Raw genomic sequence first — 12,280 nt, forward strand, 5'->3', positions numbered from 1 at the left:
TTCACTTCCTCTCTCGCTGTTACTCTCGTTTTGCCATTAAACCCGACCTTCTGCTTCCCCGCTCCCTCTCTCCTCACCGTCTCTGTATGAGGTAGTCCTCCAGGATATCCAGACAGCGCACCATCTGGGAGAAGACCAGGACTTTGTGTCCGCCGGCCAGCAGTTTGGGCAGCAGCTTGTCGATCAGCACCAGTTTGCCGGCCGCCTGGATCATCGCCTGCAGCTGGAAGTCTGGCGCGTCCGGGCTGTGGCACTTCCTGAAGCTTTCCAGGATCTTCTCCTCGGCTCCTGAAAGACAGAAAAAGGGTCAGAAAAGGTTTATTTATTCATACGACTTAAACCCACAGGGGATGTAAACACGAGAAGAAAAAGCAGCAGAATGTAATTTAAAGCAAAGAGCTTGTTGTTTTGCATTCTAGGCTGAACGACATGCAAATTAGATTAGATCGCAATTATGTCGACAGATATTTAGGATTTAGGAAAACAAGTCATGATTTTAGTGGAAATGGTAGTTTTTGCATTTTCTTTTTTTTTTTACGAAAAAATAATAATTAAAATCAGCGTCTTCTTTGAAACCACCTGTTCCTGTAGGATTGCTTTTATGTGATTTTTTTAATCATCTCGTTTTTTTTATTGTTTAAATAGATTTTGTAATTGTTTTTATTTCATTTGATCAGTTTATTCCCTTTTACATTTCATTTATTACTACTATTATTAGAATTGTATTTGTGGTTTTACCCTCTACTTTCTTTTAATCTACTTGTTCTTTTCCCTTTCTTGGATGTGGCTCATTTGGTGTTTTTATTATTTTGGCACTAAACAACTTCATGTTTTCACTTTGAAGGGCAGAATTTTTTAGTTTTTTATGGAATCTAGTGACCATAAACTATTAGTTTCTTTTTATTAAACACGTAGATTAAACTGGTTTTGATGAATTAAATTTAAATTTTACGACCGGATGATGCGCCACGTGAACATTTCCAGCATCGTTGTGAAGTTAAAACTTAACTATAATAATAATTTTGGTGATTTAAAAATGAATATGATGGAGGAGTATTGATTCATTTTGGAAATCTTTTACCCTGTTTTACTGTATTTTTCCCACTTTTGCCTCTCTGGTCTTTCTCCTTCTTTTATTATTTGCCCCATCTTTAAAGCGCTTTGTAAAGTTTGCTTTTAAAAGGTTTTAAATAAATAAACTTATTATTAATGTATTATTAAAATGATGTGATTCCTGTTGCAGTTGGCACCAAACCAGCATGTTTCCTTACATCTGGAGGATATGATCTGCAGACGACAGCGTCTCTGTTTCATCTATAATAATATGTTGTGACACATTTTACCTTTAACAAGGAACTGTAGCTCCTGCGCTGAAAATAACGCCGACATGAATCGCTGGATTTCATTGATAGAAATAAGAAAAACGTTTGATTGAATGTTTGCACAGACCAGACAGAGCTGAGACGGAAGGAGGATGAAAATAAAGAAGCAGTTAATGTTAATTAACAGAGAAGAAATTGAAAATCCCTTTTATGAGAGTATTTACTGGCCCTCTGCTCTCACTTTTCTATCTTTCTTTCAAATGAAGAAAATGATGAGGCTGGTTTTACTACTGAAGCGATGATGGGTGTCATAAGCATGGCTGAGTGCAGAAAAGTGAGCCGACATCTCTGCCTTACTGGTTTAAGAGGGTTTCTGTTGCTTATTCTGCTAAATATCGATCGATTCATTCACAGAAACAAGAAAACGTTTCATTGAATGTTTCACTTAAATGCAAGTTCAGCCAATCGTAACGGAGCTACGAGCGACACGGCAACAGCACGTCGTCGTTTGGTCGCTTTATCAGCACGCAAACTGAGCAAATAAGTGCAGACGGAAAATAGGAAATAGCTGGTTAAAAAAAAAGACAAGTCATCTCCTCAGCTCGGTCATTTGTTTGTTATTTCTCTCACGGTCTGAACTCTGCTGCGTGGAAACCGTTCTGGCCGGCGGCGGGAACACAGCAGACCTATCCCATCACCTCAGCCGCCTCCACCCTTCGGAGTGCGCAACATGCTGCCAGTCACGACAACACAGGACCTGCAGGGAGTCCACGACGGAACGGAGGGCGGCAACACGATCCGACAAAACATCCAAACTGCACAAAACTTCAGGAAGACTCTCAGCACAGAACTTCCTCAGTTTTATTCAGAGTGACGGGAACCCACTGAGAAAAGAGCCGTTATCAGTCGACTACTTTGCCATAAAATGCTTAAGTGGGTAAAATCTGATGTTTTTCTTCTGGTCTGTACTTAAAACACATCAGAAATTACTGACATCAACCAAAACCAAACATTTAAACCTTATATATAAACTTTAATTTATGTAATTCAATAAATAGGCTCAAGTGGTTCAATTTAAAGTTTTATGAAAAAAAGTTCTCTCGAAATGATCAGTGATTTGTAATTACAGTCGTGACTCGATAATCCAGCACTAAATGTAAAACCTTCTTTTATGTCGGATAGCAAGGCTGTCAGATTGTCAAGACGGAGGTGGAGATACAAGGAGGGCTTGATGGGTTAGGGTTAGGTTTTTGAAAATCTGTCTCGATAGCTTCCCCTGCAGTGTCCGTCGACACAGCAGTTTGAGGAGGGAAGTTAAAGGAAATGCACTGGCCGTCGCACGTTGTCAATTCTCTCTGATTCCTTCTAGTCATGGTTAGTGTCATATTGTTTTCTGACTTGCTCCGTTAGGTTAGAGTTTGTTTTGATTTGTGCTCTTGAGTAGAGATTGTAGTCTCTTTCTTTTGGGCTTCCGCCTTCGAAGTTTGTCTGGTTTTGGTCTTTGTTTTCTTCAGTAGTTGATTAATCTATTTTCATCACATTGTCCTGGCTGGTGTCACGTTGTTCTTCCAGAACGGGTTTTAGTTTCTGATTTTTTCAGTCCGTTTTGGTTTGTGTTCCTGGATGAAGTTGTGGTCCCTTTCTGGGTATACGTTTTGGATTTTGTCTTGTTTTCTTCCGTGTTCCCTTTCCTGGTTGCGTTGTCCTGGTCCATGTTGTTTATCTGAAAGGGTTTTGGTTTCCGTTTTGTTTTTTGTGTTTGTGACTCAAGACTGTGATCGTAGAAGAGTTGAGGGTGAGGTAAGGGGTAAAGAGAATAGAGTCCTGCAGGCTGAACGTAGCCAATCTGTGGGATTGTTCAGTCACGACTGTACATCAAAAGATTTTTAAAAAACGAGTGATTGGTTTATTAGTTAAAGACCCCTCCTGTGCCCTCATCCACACTCCGGTCGAGGCAGACGGCTGCCTTTCTGGTTCTGTCGGACGTTTTTGGTTTTTTCCCTCTTTGGATTGCTGGGTTCTAAGTTCTTTGTTTAAAATTCGTAAAGCTTTAATTGAATTTCGAACAGCCCTATTTGCAATTTTGGCAATATTTTGCATAGTTATAGTCATAGTTTATCACGTTGTGCTCAACTTGCTTTATTCTATAGCGTTTCGACGTCTTGTTGGTTGAGAGCAAGTAATTACAGTTCGCTAACAAGCTGCTCTTGTTGTCAATGTGTGATCAATATACGTGTCTGTCTGTAAATCCCGGTTGACTTCCTGCTCGTGTGCGCGCTCACCTGTGATCAGGTAGGGGTGGTTGCAGCACTTGCGGAGCTCCATCATGGTGTTGATGAGGTTGGGCATGTTGTGCTGGTTGGCTCCTTTGGACAGAAAGGAGAAGTTCTTCTCTAGGATGGCCCGGTAGTACTTCTTCTGAATGTTGGTCAGCTCCACCTACAGGAACACAAACACAAGGAGGAGATTATAATGTGTGCCGTTACGTTTGTTTGTCTCTTACCCCGACTGGTGGAGGCAGACGGCTGCTTCCCTGATCCTGGTTCTGAAGGAGGTTTCTTCATGTTAAGACTATGGCTAAGTGCTACTTCAAAGGCAATCATTTGGATTTCTGGGTTCCTCTCTACAATATTTCAACCCTGTGAGCTCCAAAACCTAAAAGTGGGCTTGGAAGCGTCAAAAATGACACCATTCATGAGAGTCAGAAACTGAACAAACAGAAAGAATTGTTGGATTTTTATCTTTCATCGCCTGTTACTTTCAGTTTTGTTGGTAAAATTTGCCAAATCTGAGTTTAAAATAGTGACATTTGCGAAATCACTATTTTAAATTTGCCAAAAATGAGCCCCGTCTGTACCAACAAGATTCTGTAAAAAACTAAAGATTCTGCACTTCTCAATGCAGCAGAGAAGCCACGGGCGACTCAGACTACTGCTGGATGCAGCTGTTAAAAATTTAAGGACATTTCAGCTGAACTGGAAAGAACTGCAGGCTGTGTCTACGCAGAGCAGACAGATTAAAGATGAAAAAAGCAAAATATCTAAAAAGAAAAAAGAGCTTGGATTTGTCGAGTGTTCGAGTGCTTCAGATGTGTTCATATCCTCCCATTAAAGAAGGAAAAATAACAGCTTCAGTCACAGAAATAATTTGAAATTGACAAAAGTAATAATAAATAAAAATTTAAGGGAAATCATGACATTGCTTTTGAATTGTGGTTCAGAAGACATATTAAAAAAAACAACAAAAAAACAAGCAAAGAAGCATGATGGGACCCGTAAACTAATATTTAGTTGAACAGCCCTCTGAGCCAATCAGGTGTTTTCTGTAACTCTCAGTCAGACGTCTGCACCTGTTGACAGGTGTTCTGGTTTCACTGCTCATCAGCAAAGTGCTCTAATTTTTTCAGTTTGTTTGTTTTTTAACATTATTCTTTTCAACCACAATTCAAAAGCAACGTCTTATTTCACTAAAATATAATTTAGCAAATTTTTATTTATTATTACTTTTTCCAGTTTGTAGTTATTTAAGTGACTTTTGTGAACTTTGCCTTTTCTTTAATGGAAGGGGACGAATACATTTGAGGACGACTGTATGTTTCAATAAGTTCGTAACTAGTTGAAAATTGGTAATATAATTAGTAATGCAGGGTCTTAACCTCCGTTATTTAATTTTAGGTCGGTTTAAATCCTTAAAATGGAAATATTTAGATCAAATAACAGCATAAATAAGACTGCTTTAACCTCAATATTTAAACTTCTAGATGGATTCTTAAGGCTAATTATACATTTCTACTGGAACAGCTGTTGTTTAAAATGTGCCGTTTTTCCTTTTTTTAATGACTGATGGTTTTATAACTGTGTCGTACTTGATGAAAGACATTTTTGAGTTCTTTCTACTTCCAGTCATGCTCGTTCTGTTTCCATAAAGGTGCAAAACTTCACATTGCAGGAAAAAAAAAAAAACGAGGCCACAGTGAGTAAAAATGTGAAACGAGTTCAGAGGCTAATAAGTTCCACTGATTAGTTGGTGCTGTATCAATAAAGCCGAACTGAATAAGTTAAAATGTTCATTAACGGGCTGGTAATGCAGAATGTTTTATGTTTTCTCCGCCTGCTGCCAAGGATGTAATCCAATTAATCGTACATCACCGTGCGTGTCAGTGTTACAAATCAGAAAACTGAACAATAAAACCATCCAACCGGTGATCTGCTTTATTTACGGTCCATCACAGAGCCGACACAGTTCGGCTGTTTCTAAATTCCCTTAAAGTTTTTGGGATCTGAAACTCCAGAAATTCAACGCCGGACCTTCCGTCTCTCTCGCAAACTGAAACTATAATTTGTTCATTTTAATTAGCTAAAAAATTTAGAAGTTAGCCGTGACTGAGGAGACTAATAAAGACTAATAATTGCGATAAAAACAAGTCTAATTACTGGACTCGTTATTGTCGCCGAGTGAATGGAGCTTTTGTCAGTCACATTTCATGAGTCATCCGAACCACAACAGAAGGGAGCGAGATAAAAATACTACAAATGAAAATGTGAGCGTATGATCATCTTTTATCAAACGCACACACAGATCTACCTCTATGATGGTCTCTTCTTTCGGCGCCAGGTTTTTTTCCACGTCGTCTTTCAGTCTTCTGAGCATCATGGGCTTCAAAATGGCCTGAAGCTTCTTCACCTGTTGGACAGAACAAAAGAGGAGCGAGTGTGACATGAAAGCAGATGTGACAGGAAAAAAACCAACACATTTCCTCGTCTCTTTGTGCCCAAACTGTGTTTTTTCTTTTTCAAATTGTAGTTTTTTTTAAACATAAGAACACAAAGCATCTAAAAAAAAAAACATGACTGGAGGGAATAGAAATGATAATAAAATACCAAAACCTGGGTGAATTCCAATTATAAGTAGCGTCTACGTGACAGAACAAACCTGTTCGTCCGTCTTCAGGTCTCCAAACTCCTCCAGGAAGGCGCTTTCTGAAGGAAACTGCAGCGGCTCCAGAAAGTTCAGCAGACTGAACAGCTCCTCCACCGAGTTCTGCAGGGGGGTTCCCGTCAGCAGAACCTTGTGTTCCTGTGGGCAGAAGTATCTCTGAATAAACGCGATTCAAACTGAACACAAGGGGAGGTTCAAAATGAGCCTCCACGAGAAAACTGGAGGAACAAGACGACGTATGAAGAGGTTTCTACGAACACCAGACTGACCAGGTTCATGAGCTTGAGCCCCTCCAGCAGCTTGCAGTTCCTGTTCTTCAGTCGGTGGGCTTCGTCGATCACCACGCAGCGCCAGTGCAGCTTCTTCAGCTCCGGACAGTCGGCCATGATCATCTCAAACGTGGTGATGACGCCGTGGAACTTGAGCACACCTGGGATGGTGTTGCCCTGTGACGGAGGGGAAAAGGTGGTTTCCAGTAAATGAAAGAAAGTCTCAAAAAGTTTTTATCTCCAAACACCACAGAGATGGTTCATTTGTTTATGACTGGACAGCTCCTGGTTTTAGTCCTTTTCTAAACAGGCAGGTTCAGTGTTTAAAAGCGGCTGAGCTGCTGCTGGCCCCGCCCCCTTCAGGAAGAAGACTGTCTCTGTCTGTGATTGACAGTGTGGAAGTCTTTGTCTAAATGACGATTTCACATGGAAATATCAGCAAATTCAGAGCTCAGCTGCTGTTTTCAGCTCATGCTTTAGGTGTCAGACGATGTTGTGGTTATAAAATCGGTATTGTAGCTGCAGAGCAAAAGCTTGAAAAAAGACTCTGAAGTGACTGCAGGTAAACATGTCGTCTATATACGCTACGTTTTAGTCACAATTTTATATTTATTCCATTGTCTGACAACAGAAACAGAAAAATATGTCAATGAAAACAGCTTTACTGTGAGTTCAGCTGTATTAAAATGCAGTTTATGTGAGCACAGATGCTAACATCCGCTGAGTTTAGGTTGAACTGCAGCTCGCCAGGCGACATACAAACAGTTAAATTCAAGTTTCCACAGAGTTCTGACCAGTGGGTGGACCACCAAAGCTAATTTTAGCCACACTAGCTGCACAATAAGCTATGGATTGTCCAATTGTTGTGGGGACATGACCATCAATAACAACAGTAATCCACTGGGTGTTCACTTCCTCAGATGCTGGGAGTGCATGAAGACTCTCGTGTTCACTCTAACAGCAGAACATTTGGTGAGTTTTGCTCGTGGCTCAGACATTTTAACAGAAGATCTAGAAAGTAAATAAACCTGGTGGACTGTGAGGAAGTTGCTAATTCTGAGTGGCACACACATTTTTAATTGCGACTGCTACTGCTGAGAGGATATTTAGTTGATCCGTGGTTAGAAAAGTGGCAGAAGAAAGCGTCTTCATATTCCTGTACCTTTTATTTTACGCCTTCAAGTATTTCAGACACTAAAAACACAACGCTAATAGATTGTCGCCATGTGGGGCCTTTAAAACATCAGGGGTCCTTATAGTCAAGTGGTTCTGGAGAGGATCACATCCCCGGTTCAATTTCAATTCCAGTCAGTTGTTTCCTTTCTGCCGTTTTGCTGCTTTATCAAATAAAAATATAATCATTGAAAATAAAAATAAAAAGCCCATCATATTTGAGATTTCTGAGATGAGTAACATTTACTGTCTCCTTTCACTTTGAACTTTTTAATTAAATCACAAAACGCCTCCAAAAAAAAAAAGCTAAAAACTGCTTAACGGCCGAATTTATTAGGACCCAAAAATTAACATTCACTCCTCTTGCATATCTGCGGGAAGCCAAATTAAAACTTGCATATTAGATGCGTGGAGCATTGTAATGATAACCCCTCTTCTGTATTCATCCAACAGCAACAAGAGCCCTGCTACGACACTGAATATTTATACCGAGCGGCCTGAGAGGGAAGAAAAAAAAAAGAGTCGTCGTGGCCAAAACGCTCCGCGATGAAACCGTCTGACGTGCTGATGGCTTCAGAGGGATGCAGCAAGGTGAGGTCAATAAACGAGATAAATGAACGTCTGTCACATTCTCAGTGCAAAAAGTCCTTCGGGGTTGAAGATGGACGGAGGGGGGAAGACAAAAAGACGGTGGAGAAAAAGGAAGACGCTCAGCAAAAATCACAGGTTAGTGTTTTCTACCAGAGCTGATTCTTAACCCTCTGAACTCTAAACAGTTTCTGGGTGTGTTGTCTTCACTGTGGACTCATTTTCCACTGAAACAGAACAACCATGAAGAGGGAGAGAGCTGTTATATGGAAGTTCTTCAATTACTTGTTTTAGAAAATTTCTAAAAACTTGGAATCAACACATGTTTCCAAGTACCCATAGGTGTTACCAACACTAGAAAAAAAAATGGCGACTCCAACTTGTTTCCTATCCACTTTGTGTAAACACTGCCTGCAGTTCAGCCGAAAAATGCTCAGATTTTTTGTGACATTCCAGTCGGTCGTAGCTCAGTCGTAACCAGCTTTCCGGTAGCACAGAAGAGTGCAAAATTTTTATTTTTTTGCAGATCCTGGTAGGAGCAAATGGTTTATTTTTAACAATTTTTAAAAAATTGAGACATGTAGAATTAAGAGATTTGGATGATGAGTAGTTCAAGTACCTTCTAAAAGTCCAAAAACTTCCAATTCATTCTGTTTTTATTGTTTCTGGCTCTGATAAATGATGTCGTTCGGCGATTTTGTAAAGACTTTCGAATCCAAAGTCGGGTTTTTTGGGCTTCTAGGATTAAATCTTGAAAAAAAACAAGCCGAGGACAAACCCCAAAACAGAAGGACGATAAGTTCTGCCGCATCGAAAGAAACAGCTCGAGGGACACGACAAAGAGCTTCACAATCCACTTAAATCACAGAATACACCCCCACAGTCTCATATCTACGCCTCCAACCGATCAGAATTGGTTTGGGGGTACGAGGAAGACCTACACAATATGAGGCACGTGGTTTTAAACGTGAAAACCTTTTTAAAACCTCCAGATTCCCAACAGAACAACTGCATCCAAGGGGCAAATTTCCTTTCAAAGCATAACCAGACACGCTTCACATCTTTAGGTCGATTTGACTTTCACAACCCGACTCATTGATTGCGCGATCAATGGAAGCTTCAGGACCGTTACCTGCGGGTCTCTGTGAAACATCTCGTACTGCAGGATCATCTGGCGGCTGATCTGCGAGCCGTGATACACGATGACGTTCATGCGCGTCCACGTCCGAAACTCCCTCTCCCAGTTGGTGATGGTGGAGAGCGGGGCGATGATGAGGAAGGGTCCGCGGATGCCCATGCTGAAGATCTCGTACAGGAAGGTGATGGACTGGATGGTCTTACCCAAGCCCATCTCGTCTGCCAGTATACAGTTTTTCCTACGATGAAAGAAAAAAAAACAAAGGCGGCGTGAGAAACCCAGATAGCGTCAGGATCGGCTAAATCGGCCTCATGTTCTGCCATAATCCTGAATACACAAAAAAAACTTCCATTTATGCAAATCAGTACAATAATTAAGCTAATTAATGCGTCACTATCTGTGTAAACATACTTGTCTCGACGTAACACATTGGTGACATTTATGTGAACTCTGCATCTCGAGGCGGCAGAAACGAGTCTCAAGAAAAACAGATGTTCCGAATTAAAAATGCTAATTTATGGTCAAATCTAATCAGAAAATGTACGTAAATAGAAATAAGTGCGGTTTATGAGCACGGGTTGGAATTTTTCTAAAATGTCCTTGAGTTTATTGAAGGAAGCCACATGAAGGTTATTTATTCAAGCGGATTCGAAACAACAGAATCCGCCTTGAAGGGTTTCGTGTGTTTGATGATATCATGAAAACTTGAGAAACGTCGAATGCTGAGTGAGTCATCGGCGTTACTAAGAAACCCGCTGTCACTCTGTTGTTTACAACCGCACAAAACAGTAAACCGGATGCTCTATGTACAGTTGAAACCAGGAGTTTACATTCACTGCATATAAAGACGTAAAATCTTAATAATAAAAAAAGAAAAATCAAAAAAAATTTCTCTCTCATTATTCTGACGTTTAGCAAATAGAAATAATTTTGGGAATCCTAACTGACCTAAAACAGGAAAAGTTGAGTCTGATTTAATGTCAGACTGAGAAAAAAAAAAAGGTTATGTGTCTTTTTATACAGTAAACTTCTGTTTTCACATGTAAATGTACTGCTGGCTGGGCAGTCACAAAAATCTAGGTATCAAAATTGTATATAACACAAATTGTACACACAACACTTTTGTTTCTTGGGAGGTTTTTTATGGTTTATACGTGCAATTAAAATAAACTCTTCAACTTTCATCCTTCAGTGTTAACTGGATAATTGCTGACAATTGTTAATTGCATCAGAGCCAGAAATACACATCTTTAAATCAATCAGTAAGAAGAAAAACAAAAGATAGTATCACCAATAATCCGAAAAAATGCTGAAAATCAGATTCAATGGCCCCTAATACTCAAAGATTTAGTCCAAGTTGGATTATTTTTCATTTCAACCATTTTTAACCATTTTAATCTTTGCAGCCAGTTGAACCAGTTTGTTTAGTTTGTGTCTGTTTTATTTCAAACCAACTTCACTCGTTCTCTGACCAAAACCAGCCGTCGCTTCAGCCCTAAACGTTGACGACCGGTTCCAGTGTCGTCGTGAACTCACCTGTTGTACCAGTTGAACAGCAGCCAGTTCATCCCCTCCAGCTGGTATTCTCTGAGCTGGTTTCCGTTGCGGTAATCTCTGGACCGCTCCAGCTTCTGCCATTTATCTGGAGGAGGACGTTCCTGTGACATTAACACACAAACATATTCTTTATCTTATTTAGCACCAACAGACTCGTGATTCTAATCATTTAGAATCGGTTTCTACTACAGCGATTTCACTCGACAAAACCGGGACACTGTCCGATATTAAAACTGTTTAGCTTCCCCCTGATGAATCAGAAACGAGGTAAAAAAGAGTCGCCCCAGTTTTTACGGTTAAGGCGGGATGATTTCGGAGGCTGAATAAGAAAATAAGCAGTTGGACAGATGGGCGCTGCCAGGCCGTAATAAGCGACGATGCTAGTTTTGAAAATTCATAATGGCAGAAGAGCAACAGTAATGTGCTCAGGTCTCCCTCCTGCATGTCTCCGGAAAATTGCAGCTATTTAAGCAGCAATTTCGTATTCAAGCATCCTGCAAAGTAAACGCACTGTCAGAGCGGTCAAGAGACGCTCGGCGCCGCTCGCCTTTGCCTCGCAGTCGAACACATGGAGAAGATTGCAGGTTGCGGAGCGACGCGAGTTCCCACTTCTCAAAACTTTCACAAACCTGATCCGAGTGGGAGCTCTAGGAAGGAAGAGGGCCCTGATCATTAGCGCCAGAGGAGGAAATCAAGGCCGAGGCGGTGGATTCAGAGGAGGACGGCTGCAGAGATGTGGGCAGAGAGAGGCTTAAGCCGAAACACATAAAAGCCGTAACGGCGCTTTATTCTTCTATGATCTTCCACCGACCTAAACTCCGAATGTAAATGTTTTTTCGTCCACTTTCTCCACTGAATTGCCGCCCACGTCGCCGCATCCTTTCAGAGATTCAAATAAGTCTGAGCTACAAAGCAAAGTGTTTAGCAGCACGGAAACGACAGCACTGTTGTAGAAACAGCAAAAAATAAAATCCCTGCATTCTACTTGAGAGACGCCGCATCGACCGAGCAGCAGATTCTGGAAATTACAGGATGATTATGTCGGTCTGTGCAGAGTAATGAGGGGCAAAAACAGCCTCTTCTCCCAAACAGACAGAGGTCAGCGTGATGTCAGGCTGAATAATGAAGTGAAACCAAATCGTAATTCAGACTAATTATCAGGCCGCTAAACAGTCGCACTCTTTTAGGTGTAGACCCCCATTTTTGAAAGATTTAGTTTCTGGCCGTTATTTTACGTTTTTCTTCACTGTGGGCTCATTTTTCGATGCACCTGCACCTCTGTGGAAGCAGAACAA

General features: G+C 40.8%; 1 protein-coding gene across 1 annotated transcript in view; it reads right to left on the reverse strand.

The window, feature by feature from the left end:
- The window catches only part of chd6 (chromodomain helicase DNA binding protein 6), a 134,174-nt gene that overhangs the window by 45,157 nt on the left and 76,737 nt on the right, over positions 1-12,280 (reverse strand). The window contains exons 12-18 of the mRNA XM_008296166.1: positions 10,965-11,086; positions 9,423-9,666; positions 6,530-6,706; positions 6,255-6,398; positions 5,907-6,005; positions 3,605-3,761; positions 78-288 (exon numbers count right to left, since the gene is read on the reverse strand). Coding sequence (XP_008294388.1) covers positions 78-288; positions 3,605-3,761; positions 5,907-6,005; positions 6,255-6,398; positions 6,530-6,706; positions 9,423-9,666; positions 10,965-11,086 — 1,154 coding nt within the window. The remainder of the gene's footprint in view (positions 1-77; positions 289-3,604; positions 3,762-5,906; positions 6,006-6,254; positions 6,399-6,529; positions 6,707-9,422; positions 9,667-10,964; positions 11,087-12,280) is intronic.

The sequence above is a fragment of the Stegastes partitus genome, unplaced genomic scaffold (assembly GCF_000690725.1).
Source record: "Stegastes partitus isolate 25-593 unplaced genomic scaffold, Stegastes_partitus-1.0.2 Scaffold1107, whole genome shotgun sequence".
In the NCBI taxonomy this organism is placed as follows: Eukaryota; Metazoa; Chordata; class Actinopteri; family Pomacentridae; genus Stegastes; species Stegastes partitus.